This window comes from Triticum aestivum, chromosome 5A (genome assembly GCF_018294505.1).
Source record: "Triticum aestivum cultivar Chinese Spring chromosome 5A, IWGSC CS RefSeq v2.1, whole genome shotgun sequence".
Taxonomy (NCBI): Eukaryota; Viridiplantae; Streptophyta; class Magnoliopsida; order Poales; family Poaceae; genus Triticum; species Triticum aestivum.
Window position 1 is genome coordinate 443,437,074 of NC_057806.1, and position 25,385 is coordinate 443,462,458.

At 42.4% G+C, this 25,385-nt stretch overlaps 1 protein-coding gene across 1 annotated transcript; it reads left to right on the forward strand.

Moving 5' to 3' along the window:
- Positions 1 to 23,218: 23,218 nt before the first annotated feature.
- On the forward strand, positions 23,219 to 24,899 carry LOC123103890 (zinc-finger homeodomain protein 9). The gene has a single exon (XM_044525587.1). It carries the CDS (start codon positions 23,416 to 23,418, stop codon positions 24,565 to 24,567), a length of 1,152 nt encoding a protein of 383 aa, XP_044381522.1. The 5' UTR covers positions 23,219 to 23,415; the 3' UTR covers positions 24,568 to 24,899.
- Positions 24,900 to 25,385: the final 486 nt, after the last annotated feature.

Sequence of the window (25,385 nt, forward strand, 5' to 3'; positions counted from 1 at the left end):
TACTAGTCACCCACATGTACCAGGATTTGGTATAAAGATTGAACACAAAAGGTGAACTAGGGTTTTGAAATGAGATGGTGCTGCTGAAGATGTTGATGAAGATTGGCCCTCCCATGATGAGATGGTTGATGGTGATGACGATGGCTTCAATTTTCCTCCTCCCAGAGGGAAGTATCACCGGCGGTATCTCTCCGCCGGAGAGCAAAAGTGCCCCTGCCCAAGTTTCGCAGCTTACATACTAGAAGATGGGCACCAGAGGCTGGCCAGGCGGCCCACTACCCAACAGGGCATGCTAGGGGGGTAGGCGTGCCCTGGTGCCTAGTGGGCACCTGGGTGGCCCCCTCTGGTATTTATTTTCTCCAATAATTATATATATTCCAAAATAAATCTCCGTAAATTTTTAGCTCATTTGGAGATGTGCAGAATAGGTATATCTGACATAGCTTTTTCAGGTCCAGAATTCCAACTGCCGGCAATCTCCCTCTTTGTGTAAAACTTGCATATTATGAGAGAAAAGGCATTAGAATTACTACACAAAGTGTTATATTGATTAAAAAAAATTATAAATAACAGTAGGAAAACATGATGTAAAATGGATGTATCATTCTCTCTCTCGTGTTCTTGCTCCCAAAGCTGAGATTTTCGATCTCTTTGATTGTACTTCCATTTTCGAAGTTGTTTTGGGGGATTTCTACTTGGTATGCAACTCCTCCATTGCTCCAATTAGTTTTTGATTTAGTGGGCTATATTTTTCATAATTAACTCCTCTTGGTGCTACTGAAAATGAGCTTGCATGTTGAATTCTTTGAGTTTCAAGTAGTTTGAATGTTTGCTATAGCTTCTAGACATCCATATGAGTAGTTGTTATCAATCTTATGAAGTTTTGTTGACATCATTTGTGACCAAAAAATTCAGAATTTTGTCCGTACAAAAATGAACCTCTTTAGGAGGAGTTCTTAGAGGAGGAGGTTCTCGGAGGCATCATCAAGTGACAGCTCGATACAATAGGCTTATGTTGAGTCAACGGAAAGCTCGATGTGGGATTCCGACACCAAATCATGTCAGTGGCCATGCGCCGAATTCATGATCGGCACAAGTATTAAAGAAGAATTCAACGAATATGTTCACAACACTGAGCTCTCTCCCTTCATCGTAGATAAGTGCACGCAGCACTACAATCTTACCATATCGTTCACTAAAATGTTTGAGTTTCATTCTTGCACTTCTAGAGTTTTGTTTCACTTGTATGATCGAGCTTATAGTATGCCTCTAGAAGAATTCTATGATGCATGCAAAATTCCATATTGGGGTTCGTTAGATGAACCACCAAAATATGATTATGAGATGTTTCTTACTAGTCTTTGCAATGGTGAGGATAGAGGAGTCACAAAAGGTAGAATCAAAAGTATTCAGTTTCCCTCTATTCGTTATTTTGCATTGTTTAATGGCAAATGCATCATAGGAAAACAAGACTACAGTACACTCTGTACCCTTGATTTGAGCCTCATACATATTGTTGTAACGGGCATTAAATGTTATAATCTTGGGGCCATTGTTGCACGGAGGCTACAAAGCAATGCGAATAGTGGTCATTTTTATGGAGGAATTTATGCTTGCGTAGCTACATGATTATGACTATTTTCGCTCTCTTGTTGGTCGCTTCTCAACCTATTTGCTAGCCTTCACCTGTACAAAGCGAGAATACTATTTGTGCATCAAAATCCTTAAACCAAAGTTATTCCAAATGAGTCCACTATACCTACCTATATGCGGTATTGCTCTGTCGTTCCAGGTAAATTTGCATGTGCCGCCTCTAAATCTTCAAATGAACATCTGTTTTGTGTGATCTACCGCTCATGGAGCAACAGAGGGCGGTCAGTATCTTCCATACTAAGAGGGTTATTCTAATGATGAGTGTTTATTCACTTGTTCTTGCACGAGAGGGGCCGGTAATCGGGATGCTCAGTCCCATGCTCAAAATTGCAATAAAAATTGCGATGAGTGATTGAGTAAGGTCTAATTCAATCTGTGTTATGACCTACCTTTTTTGATTGAAGTAAACGAGAGCTTTACTTCTTCTTTTCAAACCCTAAGGTTTGAGCCCGAGGGTATACCTCCCAAAATTATATTTATCTCTGGTTTAAGCTTCGAGCTCTGGCACCTCTACAAATCCATGCTTCCTTTTGTGAAGGGCCTATCCATTTACTTTTATGTTATTTTACTTTTATTATTGAGTCATCACCTTCTCAAACAAGCACTAGTCCTGAGAGCACTATTGTCATTCTCATGCACTGTGCATAGATAATGTTGTCTACATCATGACTGGATCTCTTCTACCATGAATTACAATGTTTATTCACTGTTAAACTTTGGAGGTGCTCTGCATTTATGTTTTGTGGTCTCAGAAAGGGATAGCGAGATGCCATTCTTGTCATATTATATCATGATTGTTTTGACAAAGTGTTGGCATTTGAAATATTTTATTATTGCTCACTAGTTGATTATGCTATTGATATGAGTGAATATAATTTCTAAGAGTTATCATTTGCATGGTTAGTTATAGTCTTTGCTGAAAACCTGGGTATTATTTGTGCATATATATAAACACAAGAACAAAAGAGTTCATAAAAGTTTTTCTTTATCACTTTCAGTTTGTCAACTGAATTGCTTGAGAACAAGCAATGAGTTAATCTTGGGGGAGTTGATACGTCTCCGTCGTATCTACTTTTACAAACACTTTTGCTCTTGTTCTGGACTCTAATTTGCATGATTTGAATGAAACTAACCCGGACTGACGTTGTTTTCATTAGAACTACCATGGTGTTGTTTTTGTGCAAAAATAAAAGTTCTTGAAATTGGACGAAACTTTTTAGAGATTTTTTATGGAATATATAAAAAACATTGGAGACAAGTCCCACTGGAGGGGGCCACCCTGTGCCCACAAGGCACCAGGGCGCACCTACCCCACCCAGGCGCGCCCTGGTGGGTGGTGGGGCCCTCGTGGCTCCGGTGACCCTAATCTGCATACTATAAATTCCTATTTTCCAAGAAAAATAGGAGAGAAAGTTTCATTGCGCTTTACGATGCAGAGCCGCCGCCACCTCTTGTTCTTCATCGGGAGGCCTGATCTAGAGTCCGTTCGGGGCTCCGGAGAGGGGGATCTTCCGTCTTCGTCATCATCAACAATCCTCCATTACCAATTTCATGATGCTCACCGCCCGGAGTGAGTAATTTCTTCGTAGGCTTGCTAGATGGTGATGGGTTGGATGAGATTCATCATGTAATTGAGTTAGTTTTGTTAGGGCTTGATCCCTAGTATCCAGTATGTTTTGAGATTGATGTTGCTATGACTTTGCTATGCTTAATGCTTGTCACTAGGGCCCGAGTGCCATGATTTCAGATATGAACCCTTTTATGTTTTCATGAATATATTTGTGTTCTTGATCCGACCTTGCAAGTTATATGCACCATCTACGTGTTATGATATGGATACCCCAAGGTGACACTATTTGGGATTCTTTTCGGTGATTATCGTAGTTTGAGGAGTTCGTGTATTCACTATGTGTTAATGCTTTGTTCCGGTTCTCTATTAATAGGAGGCCTTAACATCCCTTAGTTTCCTTATGGACTCCGCTGCCACGTGAGGGTAGGACAAAAGATGCCATGCAAGTTCTTTCCATAAGCATGTATGACTATTTACTGAATACATGCCTACATTACATTGATGAATTAGAGCTAGTTCTGTGTCACCCTAGGTTATGATTTTTATATGATGAATATTATCCAACATTATCACCGATCCAATGCCTACGAGTTTTCCACATATTGATTCTTGCTAAGTTACTATTACTGCTACTGTTGCTACTACTGTTACAATTGCTACAAAACTATTGCTATTGTTGTTACCGTTACCATTGCTATCATTACTACTACTATCAAATTACCATACTACTGTGCTACTGATCACTTTGCTGCAAATATTTAGTCTTTAGGTGTGGTTGAATTGACAACTCAACTGCTAATACTTACAAGTATTCTTTAGCTCCCCTTGTGTTGAATCAATAAATTTGGGTTGAATACTCTACCCTCGAAAACTATTGTGATCCCCTATACTTGTGCGTTATCAAGATCCTACTTGATTGATAACCTTGGTTCTTAACTAAGGGAAATACTTATCTCTACTATGCTGCATCATCCTCTTCTCTTTGGGGAAATCCCGATGCAGCGCACAAGTAGCATTCTCCTAGTGCTATGACCGCAAAGGTGCAATTGTTACTTGATGAATTCCACGAAGAGCCTGGGAAAAGACTGGTCCCTCCTGAAGGATCTCGATGATTGTCTTTTTATTGGAGTACTACATGAGGCCACACGGTTGAAAAAAAACTACAAAGGAAGTGGCCAGAAAATGATTGCCTTCACATGGAACACTTTGTCTTGTATGAAACAACCGCCGACTAGTCTGACCTATGGCTTCTACGCTTGTATTCACATTGGATAATTTATACGGTCCGCAAAAATGTTAAATCAACATGATAAAATCCTCAAATGGGGTAGGAAGTACAAAACAATTCGGCCGAACCTGGCTTAGTGCTCGAAGAACTACAAGTCCCGTTCGCGACTATCATAAACAAGGAGGTACACTCATTGTTTGGCCTATGCTATAGTAACTCCGAAGAAGATGAGTCCAACCAACAAAAGAGCCTAACCTACCTTATTGCAGTGGGCACAACTAGAATCGTGACTAAACCATTTAGCATTATGCACTATATTGTTCAACTTGATCAGCAGACTATATTTGATGACCATGTATTTTGCATATCTCGTTTATTTTTAATGTAATTCTCGTTCTTTATTTTCAGTTATTACCACTAGTTTTATTCCTGATTTGCTCGCATTTAATTCATAAGTTTCCCCTATGTGCATCAGCTAATGCTGTTGTGGCAGCATAATATATATGCTCCCACGGTAGTGTTTTTTATTCTAGCCTGGTGCAGCAGTCAATGGTGGACTTTAATAATCACCGCCGCGCGTACTTGACAGAGTAGTGGCAAGTGTTGGGTAAGGTAGCAATTTCAAAAAAATTCCTATGCACACGCAAGATCATGGTGATGCATAGCAACGAGAGGGAAGAGTGTTGTCTACGTACCCTCGTAGACTGTAAGCGGAAGCGTTATGACAACACGGTTGATGTAGTCGTACGTCTTCACGATCGACCAATCCTAGTACCGAAAGTACGGCACCTCCGCGATCTGCACACATTTGGCTCGGTGACGTCCCACGAACTCATGATCCAGCAGAGTGTCGAGGGAAAGCTTCGTCAGCACGACGGCGTGATGACGGTGATGATCATGCTACCGGAACAGGGCTTTGCCTAAGCACCGCTACGATATGACCGAGGTGGATTATGGTGGAGGGGGCACCGCACACGGCTGGAAACAATTAACTTGTGTGTCCTAGGGTGCCCCCTTCCCCCGTATATAAAGGAGGAAGGGGGAGGCCGGCCGGCCCTAGTGGCGCACCAAGGGAGGAGGAATCCTCCTCCTAGTAGGAGTAGGATTCCTCCTTTCCGAGTCCTACTAGGAGGAGAAGGGGAAGGAAGGAAGGGAGAGGAAGAGGAGAAGGAAAGGGGGCGTGCGCCCCTCTCTAGTCCAATTCGGACTCCCTATAGGGAGGGGGCGCGGCTGCCCCTTGTGGGCTGCCTACCCTCTTCCCTATGGCCCATAAAGGACCAACTTTCCCCAGGGGGGTTCCGGTAACCCTCCGGCACTCCGGTTTTCTCCGAAATCACCCGAAACACTTCCGGTGTACGAATATAGCCGTCCAATATATCAATCTTTATCTCTCGACCATTTCGAGACTCCTCGTCATGTCCGTGATCATATCCAGGCCTCCGAACTACCTTCGGTACATCAAAACACATAAACTCATAATGCTGATCGTCACCGGTCGTTAAGCGTGTGGACCCTACGGGTTCGAGAACTATGTAGACATGACCGAGACACGTCTCCGGTCAATAACCAATAGGGGAACCTGGATGTTCATATTTGGCTCCCACATATTCTACGAAGATCTTAATCGGTCAAACCGCATAACGATATACGTTGTTCCCTTTGTCATCGGTATGTTACTTGCCCGAGATTCGATCGTCGGTATCTCAATACCTAGTTCAATCTCGTTACCAGCAAGTCTCTTTAATTGTTTCGTAATGCATCATCTCGCAACTAACTCATTAGTCACATTGCTTGCAAGGCTTATAGTGATGTGCATTACCGAGAGGGCCCAGAGATACCTCTCAAATACTTGGAGTGACAAATCCTAATCTCGATCTATGCCAACTCAACAAACACCATCGGAGACACCTGTAGAGCACCTTTATAGTCACCCAGTTACATTGTGACGTTTGATAGCACACAAAGTGTTCCTCCGGTATTCGGGAGTTGCATGATCTCATAGTCATGGGAACATGTATAAGTTATGGAGAAAGCAATAGCAACAAACTAAACGATCATCGTGCTAAGATAACGGATGGGTCAAGTCAATCACATCATTCTCTAATGATGTGCCGTTAATAAAATGACAACTCATGTCTATGGTTAGGAAACATAACCATCATTGATTCAACGAGCTAGTCAAGTAGAGGCATACTAGTGATACTCTGTTTGTCTATGTATTCACACATGTACTAAGTTTCCGATTAATACAATTCTAGCATGAATAATAAACATTTATCATGATATAAGGAAATATAAACAACAACTTTATTATTGCCTCTAGGGCATATTTCCTTTAGGTAGTGTTTTTTATTCTAGCCTGGTGCAACAGTTAATGGCGGACTTTAATAATCACCGCCGCGCGTACTTGACAGAGTAGTGGCAAGCAGTGCTCTTTGTCCGCCATTGCTAGGGCCACCTGCCACTACTATGAGATGGACTACGCTGGCGGGCAAAATACGCTCCCCGCCACTGTTAGGGTCCTAGCAGTGGCGGGCGGACGCCAGCAACTGAGGCCCCTTTAGCAGTGGTGGGAGGTCAGTGGCGGGAGGCTCAAAGAGGCTCGCTCACCACTGCTAGGCATTCCTGCAGTAGTGGCACGGGGACGCTACAGTTGGTGGCGTATGTGGCATGAAGTCTATGTGAGAATAGAACATGTTCTCTACCGGGAATCAACCACTTATGTGCATGAAGAGTGGCTATGAGATATAAGTGCATACTGGTAGTAATGATTCCCGAACCCTTAACAATGCTTTACTACTCAAGCGTCGTCCTTACTAACTTAGTGTCATTAAATTATTGTCTTCACTTTCTAGCAATGTTGAGGATATCGCTTACCGTTAGCGACCATCGGCTGGGGATTAGATATTAATTGGAAATCTGACGATTAATCAATTTTATCGATTGACTATTAATCGGCCATTTGTTTACAAATCCCAGGTTCCCAACACTAAAATATGTTATATTCAACACAAAAACAATATTGGACAGAAGTGTTACCTTGATTCCTTACCTTTGAATTCTTGTACAATGACAAACAATATAGGACAACAATATATATTGTGTAACAAGGACAACAAAACATAAATAAACATTGTTCTTGAACACATAGTGCTAGAAATATTCCTGACTTATCGGTAGATTCCCGATAAATTTCTTGTCAAAGAGATAAATCGGCCCAAACGATAAATCGTGGCGATATGGCATAATCTTATCGGTCAACCACCGAGTGGCGATAAATCGGTGAATCGGCCGTTTTTTGAACAATGCTTTCTAGTTTGTAGTGAAGTGAAGCCCTGTTATATTCAGTTTCCCTAGCAACTTAGAGAGTAGACTATTTCCAAACTCTGGATTGGGTGCACACGTAACCGCGTTAAGTGACAGCGTAGTTGCGGGTTTGTGGTGCCTTCCTTTTCGCTACTTGTGGGTTCGACACTTACTTACCATGAATGTGCTACAACAGCGTTGTGCACTTGCAGGGGATCAAGCATTTTCTAGCCTCGTTGCAGGGGAGTATAATGCTTGGTCATTACTTACCCGCTCGCATATAGTTTATTTTTTTTGGTGCTACTAAACCAAAAATACAAAAAAAATATGCCTTGCTCTGAGATGTTAACAGAAACCGAAGTTGCTACAGTGGAATAAGACCATGGAAGAGGAAGGGTATATGAAGAATACCGTTGTTCCAACAAAGGTATTGATATGGGTGAGCAATTTATGGTGTTGGATATTATAGCTGATTTAATCCCTAATGGTTGCATACAGTGCAAATTCCTTCACCACATGAGCTTTTTCTGTAGAGATCACCCACACCCGATTGTGAGATCATATAACCGTGGTACCCTTATGACATTGTTGAAGTTATTGAGGAGATCATTTTGGTTTTTAGATCTTTTGAGCTTTTAATGTGGGTCAATAGATTTCCTGAAGAATATACGTTGGTGACTAAGCATGAAGGCTTGTTTGAGGAAGTTTACAACTTTTGCTTAGATAATGATTTTCATGAGAATCCCTTTTTCATGGACTATGATACGTGGATGGCCATCATCTCCGAAGCAAATATTTCGCATGAACATAACCTTATGCAGGAACATGAAGAAAAATATCATCAAGCCAGAAGAAGAACATTTGGAAAATGATGAGACAGAGCAAAGAGGGGATGAAGGACGGAATGGCCACTGTCTCAAAACTCCCACCAATGGTAAATTTTGGACATAATTAATGTGCAGCTTGATGAAAATGATGAAGGTTATGACTTATCTATAGCTCCTCGTCCTCTTGATTATAAAGATATTGTGAAGTTGCAGTCACTAATCTTTTAGGAATCTTCACTTAGCTCGGTGCATCGGTACTCGCCCAAGAGCAATTATTTACCTATATGATGTCGATGCACCATAAGCGAGTGCACCTCCTACCGAGCACTGCTATGAGGTGCTCTAAACCACGGTCGGAGTTAGGCCTTGAGATCCAGGTGGATGACCTTACGAAGCACCGAAGCCTAGCTATGTGGCTATCCACAAAAGAACCTAACGAGCTCACATCCAACACGTTGGGAACGATTCTCACTCCTCCATTGTAGTATCCTCTGAGATAATCATAAAAAGGAATACGGGGTTGTTACCCATCACGGGGGCCCAAACCTGGGTAAGATTTGTGTCTTGTGTCTGTCAGTCTACCTAAGGTTACGTCCCAATACCAAACAAATCTACGTGCGGCTAACATAGTGTTGTTGGGTACTTTCTGAAATACACTCGACTACATTACCCCCTCCTCCTTTCATCTTTGTTGCATATGTTCTTATCACCATTAACATTGCCACGATAATTTGGAGATGACCTAGTCCCCATGGTACCTTAGTATCCTTCCCAGTCAAACTCTGGATTCCCCTCTTTGATGTGTGTTGGCCATAATGCCTGTTGGGCCTAATTTACCAATGGGCCCTTTTTCTTATATATAAAAGCTTATACCGATCTCTACATTGCACGCATTTTCCATGTGGATATATGTGAGTACCTGCCCGCTCTTCCTTTCTTCATTCTTGCTTATGTTTCTATACACTTCAAACATTGTCACAATCATTTAGCGGTGATCCAAACTTATTGTCTCACATGACCTCACTCTACGATAGTGTCCTACTATTAGTATTGCCCTCAATTCTACCTTTAGTTTTTCTTGCTATTACCCCCCCCCCCCCTCTCTCATCGTCTTGTCATAATACCTTGCACCGCTGAACTCCCCAACATTTTATGACTACCGCAAGCCAACGCAATTCGAGGCAATCGTGCATCGCTGCTACCAACTCGAGATGTGCTCCCTGCTAGCGCCTCCAATACTATCACCCACCATGCTCATCGTCGCTATTGTCGCCGCTATATCCATTCGCTCGACCACCGATCTAATACATGACTATGACACCACTGGTCTTCGGATGGCCCAGAGTGGAAGATCTTTAGGTTTGGCATTCGCCAAACAAATAATTATATATGGAAGGTGCGACGAGTAAAGGACGGGAAGGAGGTCATCATCGATTCGAAAGTTCTATCTTTGCCAGATCAACTGGTTAGGTAACTCGTCTCATGTCTTTCTACAATTAATCTAATGCTTTTTTGGTAAAATATCCTTTGGTGAATGGTGTTTCTTATGTTAGTGTTCACTTGTTTCTTTTTGAGTAAAATTGGACTTCAAATGTTTTTAACAAATCCGTTTTTTGGCGGATAGACAAATCCATTGACCTAATGTGAACTTTTTGCAATATAACAAATGATGTGTTCTTTTAAACATCATGCTTAATGCTGGCTTTCATGGTAAAAGCCCCATAGATTCGTGTATATAATAGAGGGACCGGGAGTTTTCCATTTAATTCTTTGAAGTCCATCGATAGAGTGTTTTATTTTCTTTTTGAGACCAGAGTGTTTTTTTATTTTATGAAAGGGGTTTCCCCCGTCCCACTTTTATTAGAAATGGGCCAAGAATAGCAACATAAAACTGTTCCCAACGCTTGAGTCAGATAGAGACTACAAGCTTTTAAAACCATCTCAACACAGGACTGACAAGACCAGGCACAAGCATCAAACGCAAAAACAGACACAAACAGGCGCCTAAAGACTAGTGTGTGAGTGAGCTCGCAAGTAGTAGAAGCCTAGCTTGTCCCTCCCTGCGCCGAGTTTATTTCCTTCCTTCAGGCTATCCTCAGGAGCTCGCCTCTTCTTTTGTCCAGGACCTCTAGCTGAAGCTTCATCGCCTTCACTTGTTCTTCGAAGTAGAGAATCAACCAGTGATGTAGCAGTCGACTTATCTTTTTCAGAATAATCCGGGTATCCCTCCAGATAGCTCCCTGAAAGCACGAATCATTCCGAGTCGTCCATAAGCTGCTCCAAATGGTAGCAACAGCAGCAATACCTATAATGCATTTTTTTATTGTTACAGTCCCACGAGGAAGACACATCAGCAATATGTTCAGGAATCAAACACCTCAGCTATAGTTACCGAAATGTTTCTCGCCACAACACAGCTACGTAGCAAATGATCAACCGCCTCCGTATCACTACAAAATAAACAGGAAGCATCCACTACATTTTGTCTTTCACCAAGATTGTCTCTGGTCAAAATCTTACTGTGAGCAGCTAACCATGCAAAGACCAAATACCTATGAATGTTTTCCTTTTCTCTTGTTGAGAGAAAGAGTGCGTTTCTTACTTGACCATTCAAAGAGTGCCTGATTTGGACAATACATGTACCGTTCATATGCCCCAACATATCTTCGCACCTACACCGTGGTAGTACACCGCTACGCTGCGTCTACATCGGGTCCAACCTATGCACGGCCCCAACAATCAAAGGCCAAGTAATCTACGTAACAGCATACGGGCATGACATGGGAGTACATTTACACGGTTTTTACGCGTAACACGCGCGAGAACGCGGATCGGACGGCTGAGGCCGGTACATCGGGATCAGGAGGAGCGTCTCGGCCGTATCTCCGCCTTCCAACTACCATGGCATCAGCTGAGTAATGGCCAAATTTATTTCACCCCATCCTCCGTTAGCCCGTTTCATGTCATCACACTTCTGACCATGGTCACTAGATGCCAGGCCGGGCTCCCTGTATGCGTCCATCCCTAGGTAGAGCCTCCAGATTAGCGTTGCAGCCCTACGCCACCATCCAAAACGTGTCCTCTGCTAGAGACTTGGCCGCTGTACACTTGTACTATCATCCCGTATATCACTCCGATCGCCTCTTGCAGTTGCATGCACCGCTGATAATTCGTAGTACTCGTCTTAAACAAACTAATGCGTACTGTACTAGCTAAGTGTATACCTCTTCGTATCATCTTTCATCAATGCTGCTATATTTTGTACGTACTCTTTGGACACTAACTAATGGGTCCTAACTACTCTTCTTGCATCAATACTGATTTGTATATCTTCAGAAACTAATGAGTAAGGCGTCCTAGCTGACAAATACGAATTTTCTATATAATGTTGAGAAATCAATACTGCTCCCTCCGTTTTTAGATATAAGTTTTTCTAAATATTTTAATACGGACCATATACGGATGAATATAGACAGATGTTAGAGTACAAGTTCACTCATTTTAATTCGTATGTAGGCTTTATTAGAATCTCTAGAAGAACTTATATTTAAGAACGGAGGGAGGGAGTACTTCGTAGCTAGCCGATGACAACCATATATACAGCCGTATGCCACCGCCAAGACGTGGCATTGCATGAAGCCTTGCCGCTGTACACACTTGTACGGTAGCACATACCTCTCTACCTCCATTGCATCATCGCTTTGTATCTTCAGAAATAAAAAATACTAATGTGTTCTAGCTAGCAGATAGATACTAGATCAGAGCTCAGAGCGTCAGAGATAAATACTTGTTGCAAATACAAATCTCCAGATTATCTCTGAACTTCACACCCATATGTGGCACCGCCCAAGACGTGGCCTCCTGCATGCAGCTTGCCGCTGCACACTTGTAGCGTTGCGTATATCGCTCCGCCATCTATTGCATCATCGCTGATGAATACGCCCTTGTATCTTTAGCAACCGGTAATGCGTTCTAGCTAGAAGATGACAACCGCGCGTATAGATGGATAGGAGATAATACGGTGCGTGTTTGTAACTGACTGATGCAGTCATGGCATGGTTTGGTACGTAGCGTTGACGCTTGAGCCACACGTGACACAGCTCGAGGCGGTGCTCCAACAAACCTCCGCGCGTCTTCTTTTGTTTAGCTCACTGGAGCGTGATCCAATATCTCCATGAGGTCTTTGAAAAATAATTCCCTCCACTCACCAACACCACCGTTAATTAATGATTCCGGTCATAAGAAATTCAAAGTCATCTGGGGTAGTACAAAATATTCATGCCCTCTTTGACAGCTAGTGTACTTACTTTTCCCGCAAAAAAGAAAAGCTAGTACTTACTTAGGTATACTTTATTACTTCCAAGCTACATGCACGATTAACGTTATCCTTGTCAACGTTACACTAGTACCATCAATGTTACACTAGTAGGCTGATTGTACTGCGAGTATCATAGCTAGTATTTTCTCCGCTCTTTTATATAAAGTGTATTTGTTTTTTATAAAATTTCATAATGCAAGATGCATTTCTTCTAATTGTTCATAATCTCATTTTTAGCTTTCTAGAAAAAAAGAAAGTATATCTCTCCTGATTAACTGTATATTTCCTTCTGGAGAAAAAAAGGAAAGCATGTCTCTCTCTTGATTTCTTGTATCTCTTCCTTTTCCAGCCTAATTGATCTACTTGCCCCTAACCAACAAATTGGTCAGGGATAATTTCGTCCTAAATTACATAAATGATGTGCCTTGGTTAGTGTGCTAGAAAAATACACCTTATATAAAGGAACGGAGAGAGTATCATGCATGCCAACTAGACAATATTGATGAGGTATCATAGAATTAAAGAAAAAAGAAGAGAGAGTTGAGTATCATATCATTATGCCGTATCATAATAAATGCTCTGCTATTACATGTCACGCATGGCAATAAATGAAGTACTACGTGATAATAATATACTAATACTATGCATTATGAGGTAGTATCATATACTAGTACCATATGCATGATACTAGTATATGATACTCCCCATTACAACCAGTTGTAGAATGCCCATGTATTACTACAGACTACAATGCATATAAATAAATAAAATAAATAATTAAGTTTGTCTCCAAAGTCAAACCCATGATCGAAACTCATTTCTTCCGCATACTTCCGGGTGTGTTTGGACATCAAATGGGAGCTTGATGGCCCCGCAAAATTCAAACATCGGGATAGTCCTACTCCCCAAAATATTTTCCATGTAGCTAGCGATATGATTTATTATCACTTGGCAACTGATAAATAAAAAGATTTGGTTTTTCTTCATTAGTCATTGTGGTATGGTGTGGCCCTTCTTTTCAAAGCGAGAACAACTATATTATTTATATCATTCGATGATCTTGAGATTATTATATAAGGTAGTACTTCCTCCGCTCCTTTATATAAGGTGTATTTGTTTTTTGATAAAATTTTATAATGTAAGATGCATTTCTTTTAATTGCTCATAATCTCATTTTTAGCTCTCTAGAAAAAAGGAAAGTATATCTCTTCTGATTGTCTGTATCTCTTCTAGAGAAAAAAAAGCATCTCTCCCCTGATTTCTTGTATCTCTTCCTTTCCCGGCCTAATTGATCTATTTGCCCCTAACCAACAAATTGGCCAGGGATAATTTCGTCCTAAATTATCTATAATGATGTGCCTTGGTTAGCGTGCTAAAAAATGCACCTTATATAAAAAACCGGAGAGAGTATCATCCATGCCAACTAGACAATTTTGATAAGGTGTCATAAAATTAAATAAAAAAAGAGAGAGTTGAGTATCATATCATCATACCGTATCATAATAAATGCTCTGCTACTACATGTCACGCATGACAATAAATGAAGTACTACATGATAATAATATATTGATACTATGCATTAGGAAGGTAGTATCATATACTCGTACTAGTACCATATGCATGATACTAGTATATGATACTCTCCATTACACCAGTTGTACAATGCCCATGTATTACTACAGACGACAATGCATATAAATAAACAAAACAAATAATTAAGTTTGTCTCCAAAGTCAAACCCATGATCGAAACTCATTTCATCCGCATACTTCCGGGTGAGTTTGGACATCAAATGGGAGCTTGATGGCCCCCGCAAAATTCAAACATCGGGATAGTCCTAACTCCCCGAGATATTTTCCATGTAACCACCGATATGATTTATTATCGCTTGGCAACTAATAAATAAAAAAATTAGTTTTTCTTCATTAGTCATTGTGGTATGGTGTGGCCCTTCTTTTCAAAGCGAGAACAACTATATTATTTATATCATTCGATGATCTTGAGATTTTGCTTTCATTAGCTACAACTAACAAAAATAATTCAAGAGACTATTGACTGCTCATGCATAAATATGACAACAAAAATTAAGAGCACTTGCATTGTAGTTTCAAGATCTTCTATAGCCGGAGGGAACAAAAATATATAGTGTTATGTAGGCGAGAATTGCTTTAATTAGTCTGTATTGGTAAAAAACAATAACATAACCTTTTGATTTTTGTATTTTTTTTAAATTCCTTTTCATTATCTATATAGTTGTCATCTATTAGGTTGGACCCATCGGTTTAAAAAAAACTCCTTCCGTCCTGTTCGCTCCTGCAAGTGGCAAGCCGACCCTAGCACCGTCCAGCCCCGTCCTCCCCTACCTCCTCGCCTTCCCCTCACCAGTGTCGAAGGGCGCTGCAAGCAAAGCCCGGTGAGCATAGGTGGCGGTGGGGCCATGTCTTCTCGTTGTCTGGCGGCCTGCAGCGCGGGGTGTGGCAAACTAGGCAAGGGCGAGGCGGGGACGATGCGAGGGCGAGGCGACGGCGACGCGAGGGGAGGGCGGCGGAGGTGCGGCAGTTGCATGGGACCTCGTGTGCTCGGTCGGCCTCGTGGTGGCTAGGTGCGTGGAGACGATTCTGCTGGTAGTGGCGCGCGTCCTCGGGTGACCGGACTCGGGCGATGGTGGGCGTATGTGGTTGTCTTTCCTGATGTCATGGACGCGACGGACACACCCTGGGGTGTAGGGAGTGCTTGCGGCTACGACTTTACCCATATCTGGGTCGAGGCGACGTGCTGATGGCTCTTGCACGACAGCGACTGCTACGTCCATTTTGCATCATGTTTTCCTACTGTTTTTATGATGTTTTTATCAATATAATACTTTGTGGAGAAATTATAATGCATTTTCTCTCTTAATTTGCAAGATTTATATGAAGAGGGAGATTGTTGGCAGCTGAAATTCTGGACCTGAAAAAGCTATGTCAGATATACCTATTCTGCACAACTCCAAATGAGCTGAAATTTTATAGAGAATTATTTTGGAATAAAAAAATATTAGAATTAATAAATAGCAGAGGGGCCACCCAGGTGCGCACGAGGCACCAGGGTGCGCCCACCCCCACTGAGCGCGCTCTGGTAGCTTGTGGGGCCCCTGGACAGCCTCCGGTACCCATCTTCTGGTATATAAGCCCATTTTCCCTAGAAAAAATAAAGAGAGGATTTTTGGGACGAAGCGTCGCCGTCTCGAGGCAGAACTTGGGCAGGAGCACTTTTGCTCTCGGGTGGAGCGAGTCCGCCGGGGATACTTCCCTCCGGGAGGGGAAATCGAAGCCATCGTCATCATCAACAACCCGCTCATTATGGGTGGGGGGTCAATCTTCATCAACATCTTCACTAGCACCATCTTATCTCAAACCCTAGTTCATCTCATGTATTCAGTCTTTGTATCAAAACCTCAGATTGGTACCTGTGGTTGCTAGTGGTGTTGATTACATCTTGTAGTTGATGCTAGTTGGTTTATTAGGTGGAAGATTAAATGTTTAGATCCTTGATGCTATTCAATACTCATCTGGTCTTGGACACGAATATGATTTGTGAGTAGTTAATTTTGTTCTTGAGTACATGGGAGAAGTCTTGTCATAATTAATCATGTGAATTTGGTATTCGTTCGATATTTTGATGATATTTATGTTGCTGCTTCCTTTAGTGGTGTCATGTGAACGTCAACTACATGACACTTCACCATTTTTGAGCCTAAGGGAAGGCATTGTGGAGTAGTAATTAGATGATGGGTTGCTAGAGTGACAGAAGCTTAAAGCCTAGTTTATGCACTATTCCGTAAGAGGCTGATTTGGATCCACATGTTATGGTTAGATTTATCTTAATTCTTCTTTTATAGTGGCGGATGCTTGCGAGAGGGGTTAATAATAAGTGAGAGGCTTGTTCAAGTAAGAAAAACACCCAAGCACCGGTCCACCCACATATCAAATTATCAAAGTAACGAACACCAATCAAACGAACATGATGAAAGTGACTAGATAAAATTTTTGTGTGTCCTCAAGAACGTTTTGCTTATTATAAGAGACCGTTCCAGCATGTCCTTCGCTACAAAAAGAATTGGGCTACCTTGCTACATTTTTGTTACCATTACTATACTTATTGCTCGTTACAAACTATCTTGCTAACAAACTACTTGTTACCGACAATTTCAGTGCTTGCAGACAATACCTTACTGAAAACCGCTTGTCATTTCCTTATGCTCCTCATTGGGCTCGACACTCTTACTTATCGAAAGGACTACGATTGATTTCTTGTATTCGTGGATCATCGGTGACTTCGAGTGGCACATGACAAGCCATGCCGGTAATGGTGATGTTGGCGTGCATGGACTCCAGCATCCAGAGGTGTGGTGGGCCTAGGGTTAGATTTCTATGGGCCTCGTGGGCTGGATCAGATCCGGCCAGTGTTGGCCCGCTGCTCTTGTGTCCCGTCTTCTAGGGCTTCCTCGACGAGATGTCGGCTGACCTTAAGGATCTGCCCTCAGACGTTGTGGGGTTTTCTGTGCGTGGGCCGACATCGGGATGTCTAGTCCTGACCGACGATGGTTCCACCCCGTCATTGTCTATGTCTTGGTGCGTCATTCTTGGATGATTCGGTCTTGGATGTCAGGGTGGTGGCCCTGGATGGTCAGGTTGTGCACTTGGCTCCGCGATGAGCAATGCGTCAATGGTGGTGGCACCTTCCCTTGGCTATGAGTGTAGCGAGGGAAGGAGTGGCGAGTGATCTTGGTGTTGTCGTGGTTTCGACGATGGTGCCTCCCTCATATGTATCTAGAGGTCTCATGCTGGCAATGTGCCCCCCTCCCCGGGTTGAGTTAGGTCTGGCGGTACCTTGGGTGGCTTTGGCGAGGATCTGAACGGAAGCTATGTGCTTTTGGTGCATGCGGCGACGATGCCTGTGTGTGTCACTTACCTCTTGGGGGTGTCATCGTGGGTCCCTTCTCCATGGCAGGTTTCTAGGTGAAAACCCTAGCCCATCAATTCGCGCTCGACAGCGAGGACACTCTGCATCCGTACCCTCTTATGGTCGTCATCGAGGAACTCAAATACCATCTAGTTGCAGTCGACGCCTTTTGGCTTGCCTTGATCTTGGCGTGAAGCTTCTTCGGCTAGATGTAGAGGGATTCATTGGTCTCCTATCATTTTCATGGGTCCCCACAGTCACTGGCCAATGTCCTTGCTATCTTCTAGCGGGGTCGGAGCTCCACAACCAAGAGCGAGAGGACAAATGCTTAGCCTCTGTGATGATAGCTTAGTCTGTTTAGTGCGTTAGGTCTGGTGGTTCTCCAAGGCGACGTTGTTCAATCCCGGTTCAGTAATGTAGGTCGCCTCTTGTTAGGTGTGGCGACTCTTGTTTTCATGTTTTGTTTTATATTTGACTCGATTGTATGGGGTTCTCTCCGCCGCTTTGTATCGCTTTGGTCAGTTTGGGCTTTATGTATAAAGCAGGACGGAAGCCTGATTTCAATAGGATGCATTGGTTTCTCAAGATGTATACATAAATCGTATCCATCAATGATGATGCAAGAGCACACACAGAGATATACACTAGGAACTAGAGCAAAATAGACCATTGGTTAGTTAGTTTCTAAATATGCAATCAGTAGTCATACAAGTGGAGATGGAGAGATATAGTTAGGATGCATTGGTTAGTTTCTACAGATACAAATCAACAATGATAAAAACATATAGACTTGACATTGTGGTCAAGCAAAATAGACCATTCGTTGTGGTGTGATATTGTTTTATTTAGTTTCTAAATATTTATTCATTATTGGATGACAAATAACTAGTATATATTCGTTATTGATTTGTATTGATTTTAACCATATAAATAAAATAGTAACTAGTATGCATTCGTTAGCTTCTAAATATACAAATCAACGATCATGTAAGAGGAGATGGAGAGATATAATTAGGACGTATTGGTTAGTTTCTAAAGATACAAAGCCAAAGTGATGTGAGAGGAAATAGAGATGAGATGTGATTAGTTAGTCACTCACTAATCCCATGATTAGTATTTTACCATGGTGTTTCATTGTGACATTTGCTCTTAATTGTGACTTACTACTCACTAATCACATGCTTAATATTATCCATGTAACCTAGTGTTATGATTTATTGTTGCTTTGACACCATAATTGGTATCGATTGATAAAAAATAGCTTTAAATATTTCTTCATTATTGGATGAAAAATGCGTAACCCAAATAAATGGTTAAGCAAAGCCAATTGACGTTGTGGTGTGATATTTTTTTAAAGAGAGAGCAAATTATTTTTATTTATATGGTTGATATGATTTTGAAGTTTTCTTTGATTATCCAAAAAAATTACATGACTATTGACTTTTCAAGCATAAAGATGACGACTAAGATTAAGAGCACTTCCATTTTCTGCATTGTCGGTTTAAGATCTTCTATAGCCGAAGGCAACAAAATTATATAGTTGATAAAAAATCAGCATGTCCTTTCAACTATCTCATGATTCATATGGCAACTCTAGTTCAATGTTCAAGCAAAAACTTATGATGCATGAGATTTTATAATTAAATTGGTGATCAAATGTTTTATGGCGTGTCATGTGTTCCGGATTATGTTATGTCATCAGTCTATGATAGATGGTAAATATCATTTAAACATTGATTTTACCATGTATTAGACCATGCAAATGATATCTCAAATTCAAGATTAGTACAAAATTCTTGTTGCATTTGCATTATTAGTATTTCATATGGCTTGTGGAAAACATATTAGTCTAGGGTACGTCTTGCACATGCTTCATATTTATCATAGTTGGTGAGAATTGGGAAAAAATGATTTACACATCCCGTATATGAATATCATAGGGTTATAAGAAAAGTTTGACATTGTGCTTTGAGGTTTCTAAGAGCTAGATACATATGTTTTATTTACATCTCGAGATTAGCTATAGTTGCTAGAAATTGGTAAGAATGATTTACATGTTTCTTGACTATCAAATGACACCAGTGACACTCAAATCTGGAAGAATGTTCTACGCATTTCCTGTGTACCAAATTACATAGATGACGACCCAAATATACGTTAATGATCCACGGGTATCTTGAGTGCTTAATAAAACTGTTGAAAACTTGAAGAGAGAGGCGTTTTGGAGGCCGAGCTCCATGGAGGCCTTTATTTTTGGAAAATTCAAATTCAAATTTTTTAGGTTCAAAAAATCTTTAAAAAATATGCGTGTATGTAAGGATGTAGCACACATGTGTGTAAAAATCATGATGAAATACCTTGAGTTGCGACCTGTACAAAAAAAGACAAATTCATGGTCTGGAAGGATGAATAGTATCATGTGTTAAATAGTCACAAATTTGTCTTTTTTGCACAACCCTGATTTCAATGTATTTTGAACTGAAAATTTACACATGTGTGTTATGCCTTCATGTATATCTGTATTTTTGCAGAATTTTTTGAAATATAAAAATATGAATTTTGATGAAATTTCAAATTTGAATTTGGAGGCCTCACTCGAGGCCAAGCTCCAAAAGGGATTTCCGAAACTTGAATAATGTCCTAATTTTTGCATGTCTCTAATGTTTGATGTTACCGAGACAGCTCAATTTAGGATTTAAATAAAGGCCGCTTGTTATGGCATCAAGATTTGCGACAAACAATGCCATTTTTTATGCTAGTTATATGTTCCCAAATTGTCATTGCTGGTTATTGTTTCTTGAAGTGGTTTACAAATTTTCTTGCTCAATCACATAGCTCAGATGCAACATCGGCCGGGGGGGGGGGGGGGTCGACATTGTGTTACTAGAGTTTACTATTGTTTATGGAAAATAATATTTTTGTTACGCACTTGAGAATTATAGGCCAATATTGATGTTGTGCTTTTGAGGTCTTCAATAGTTGGATTGTTGTTTGTGTACTATGGCTTTCAGATTTGCTATAGTTGGTAGAAGTTAATAAAAAATTGCTTACAAGTTCATTGTACTCTCTAATGACACCAGTGACAACTCAAACTTGAGTAATGGTTTATACATATCTTGACTGTATAATTATGTACGTTAATAATAGCTGGAATGGAAGGTAATTATTTGTATGTTTCTTGATTGTATAATTACGCGATGACACCTCAAACCAGGGGTATTGATTTGCATGTTTCCTAATTGTATGATTACAGTAGTGACAACTCAAATACCGGATAACTATTAACACATTTCTTGATTATTTATGACACAAACGACATCCCAAATCCATGGCTAAGCAAAGCTGATACTTCTTGTATGGTGTCAAAATTATCGATAGCTACTAAAAATGTGTTATGCTAAATTAACTGTATTGAAGTTAGCTATGCTCGGTAATAGTTGCTTAAAATGGTTCACATGTTTTCTCGCATGATCATCATCGAGTGTTGAAAAATTGCATTATGTTACTGAATTTTTTATGGCTTGTGGCAAATATATTGTGTATACACATGTATGCACTTGAGACTGATATATGTGGCGGTGGTAATTGAATACGATGGTTATATCCCAAGATTGATGGTCGTGTTTTGAGATTTATAATTATTGGTTACAAATGCATTATTTGCATCATTGTTTTAAGATTTCCTATGGTTTGTAACTTTTGATAAGAACAATTTACATCTTTTCTTACTTGATCGCATATGTAGCAACTTATATACCCTAGCCTAATCTCGAACACAATCCTATTGTTTGCATGTCTCTAGTGTTTGATGTTACCAATGATAGTGCAATTCAATGTTTAAAGAAAGGTCACTTTGTTATGGCGGCGAGATTTGTGATAAACAATGAATTTTTTTATGCTAGTTATATATTCCCGCAATTGCCAAACGTTATTGCTTCTTAAAGTGGTTCACATTTTTTTTTTCTTAATCACATAGCTTAGATGGAGACTTAGGGGGAAATCAACATTGTGTCACTAGAGTTTACTATTGTTTATGGCAAATAATATTTTTCTTATGCGCTTGAGAATTATAGGCAAATATTGATGTTGTGCTTTTGAGGTCTTCAATAGTTGGATTGTTATCTGTGTACTATGGCTTCCAAATTTGCTATAGTCGGCAGAAGTTAATGAAAATGGTTTACAAGTTCAGTGTACTCTCTAATGACGCCAATGACAACTCAATCTTGAGTTATGGTTTATACATCTCTTGACTGTATAATTATGTACGTCAATAATAGCTCAATGGAAGGTAACAATTTGCATGTTTCTTGATTTTATAATTGCGCGATGACATCTCAATCCAGGGTAATGATTTATATGTTTTCAAATTGTCTTATTACGCTAGTGACAACTCAAATACCGTGTAACATTAACATGTTTCTTCATTATTTGTGACACAAGCGACATCTCATATCCATGGCTATGCAAAACCGACACTTCTTATATGGTGTTGAAATTTTCTATAGCAACTGAAAATGTGTTATGCTAAGTTAAATGTATTGAAATTAGCTATGCTCGATGCTTAAATGGGTTTGATGTTTTCTCACATAACCACAGAATGTTGCAAAAACTACATTATGTTATTGCAATTTGTTATGGCTTGTGGCAAATATATCACATATATACACGTATCCGCTTGAGGGAAACATAAGTGGTGATTATAATTGAATACGGGGGTTATATCCCAAGATTGATGATTGTGTTTTGAGATTTACATTTGTTGGTTGGAAATGCATTATTTGCATTATGGTTTTAAGATTTGCTATTGTTTGTAACTTTCGATAAGAACAGTTTGCACGTTTTCTTACTTGATCACATAGTATGTAGCAACTTCAAATCCAAGTTAAGGGAGAAACCGCATTTTGTTTTCCAGATTTGTTGTGGCCAGTGATAATTGGTGTTTCATCGTGTTATTTGTATACTTAACCCATACTTATCACAGTATGTATTCTGTGGTTGGTCACAAATGTGTTTGGCAGTGCATGCTTACTAATTTGTACTACCCAATTGATGAAAAACATACATTGACAGCTCAAGTTAGGGACAAATGTGCAACAGTGGTGTACACGCGTCGCCTCCATCTCCGTGATGATGCGCGAAAACGAGGGAGGTCAAACAAAAACGGCCGGATTTCGGTGGCGCCCGTCTTGATTGATCCTTGGATCAGCGGTCCATGTGTTACTCCTGGGCGGTGACGGTGTGACGCGGGATACAGATGCACCTGCAACCGATTCAGCACAGTGTGTCGTCATGATCTAATCTATCTATCTACATATCTCTACGATCTTTGGGAAATTTCTCTTTTGTGTGTGTGTGTATGCTCATCTCATCACTAATGGCATGGATTAATGGGGCTTCGTCTTTGAGCGTCGCCGTCGCCCTTTTTATACTCTTATCTCCTCGCCCTGGCCTCGCTTCACATCCTTACCTGTAGTTTTCCTCACTCCCTTGACCCCCGCCCGTCCCTAACTAAAGCCACTAGCGGTAGTAATCCTTGTCAAGCCGGGTGACACCGCGGAGGGAGCGGAGCATGGAGGCCATGGACGTCAAGTACCGGCCGGCCCTCTACCCCAACGGCTCCGTCAAGAAGCTCCGGCAGGCGGCCGCGCCGCCGCCGCCGCCGGTGGAGGCCGTGCCCACGTACAAGGAGTGCCTCAAGAACCACGCGGCGGCCATCGGCGCGCACGCCGTCGACGGCTGCGGCGAGTGGATGCCCGTGGTGGAGCTCAACACCGCCGACCCGGCCTCGTATAAGTGCGCGGCCTGCGGCTGCCACCGCAACTTCCACCGCCTCGTGATGGTGGAGGGCTCGCCGCCGCCCCCGCCCCCGCCCCCGCCGGCCCTGCTGCCGGCGCCGCCCGTGCCCATGCCCATGCCGGCCACCGTGCTCCATGGCCTGCGGCAGCGCGCGCACGGGCATGAGACGCCGGAGGACCGGCTCCCGGGCGTCGACGGCGACGACTCTGACTCCGACTCGGATGGCTCCGAGTACGACGACGAGCGCTCCGTCTCCCCGCCCCAGCACCCTCCGCCCGCGCACCTCCCGGCCCCGGTGGCGCAGCAGCCGCCGCCGTACATCTCTTCCGCGCCACACCCGCACATGCTGCTCTCTCTCAACTCCAGCGCGCCGGGGGCGCCGCAGGGCCAGAGCAGGCTCCCCGCCCAGCTCTCGCCGGCGACGGCGCCGCCGCCCCACGGGATGATGCCGGCCAGGAAGCGGTTCCGCACCAAGTTCACCGCGGAGCAGAAGCAGCGGATGCAGGAGCTGTCGGAGCGGCTGGGGTGGCGGCTGCAGAAGCGCGACGAGGGCGTGGTCGACGAGTGGTGCCGCGACATCGGCGTCAGCAAGGGCGTCTTCAAGGTCTGGATGCACAACAACAAGCACAACTACCTCGGCGGCCACAGCGCCCGCCGCAGCGCCTCAGCCGCGGCCTCCTCCGCCGCGACCACCCCCACCGCCCCTGCCGCCGGCGGGCCATTCCGTCTCGCCCCGGCCAGCCCCGCACCAGGAGCGCCATTCAACCCCTCCGCCAGCCACAGCTCCCCGGCCCCCACGGGCACGGGCTTCAACATGAACGGTACCGCCTCCTCCGCCTCCACCGCCACCACCACCGCCACGCCCACCCCCATCTTCGCCGCCGGCCGCAAGCTGAACGGAGCCTCATCGCCGCAGTCGGCGTGAGCTAGGGAGAGCAGAGGCAGAGAAGAAGGAGAGGGAAGGAGAAAGGCAAAGACATTTAGCTTTCATTTCAGTTATCATTGCATTACTTTTCTTTCTTTCTGTAGTTTGGATCGATCGTTGGTTCTACTAAGAAATTAACCCCAAGAAAGGGTGCCGTCTGATGTCTAGAAATCTAAGCTTTATCTGTTCTTGGGATCCGATGGATGGAAGCTTGCGATTTAGGATTAATTAGATTATCTGATCTCAAAAGTGGCACCTTTCTTGGTCTGTTCTTGTCCCTGTAAGTTCATCTCCCCTCCGTCCGTCCGTAATAGAAGTTTATTTCCTAACTAGTAGAAGAAGAATAGACTTGTAGTAGTATCATCTCATGCTCACTTGTGCTGTGAATTCATGATCGGAGGCAGCCTCCCTGCTTGCAGCAGTACTTACTTACTCCTGTTGTTCCATTAATCAATTGGCTTAGCCTGTACTCTGCGCCTGCGCTTTCCCGGTAGAATAATGGTTCTTTTGCGCGGTTTCCCTAACCTAAAACCCATCATTAGCAGCGCCATTTTTATAATGCTTGCCTAGCATTTGCATGGATGCATCCCCACGAGCACGAGCACGAGCAGATAGATTAACGTGCGCCTAAACAAAGGCCAAGCTACGAGACATCACCTTTGCTGCGCCATCTATAGCAGTTAGCACCTTCCTCGCACGCTTGCCATCACCAGCTACTCGCTATGGAAATGTAGGAGGAGTAGAATAGTCGTCGCCGCTCCTCTCTCCCATCCACGCACAACACATTCTTGTCTCGTGTAATTCTTCTTCCATGTATG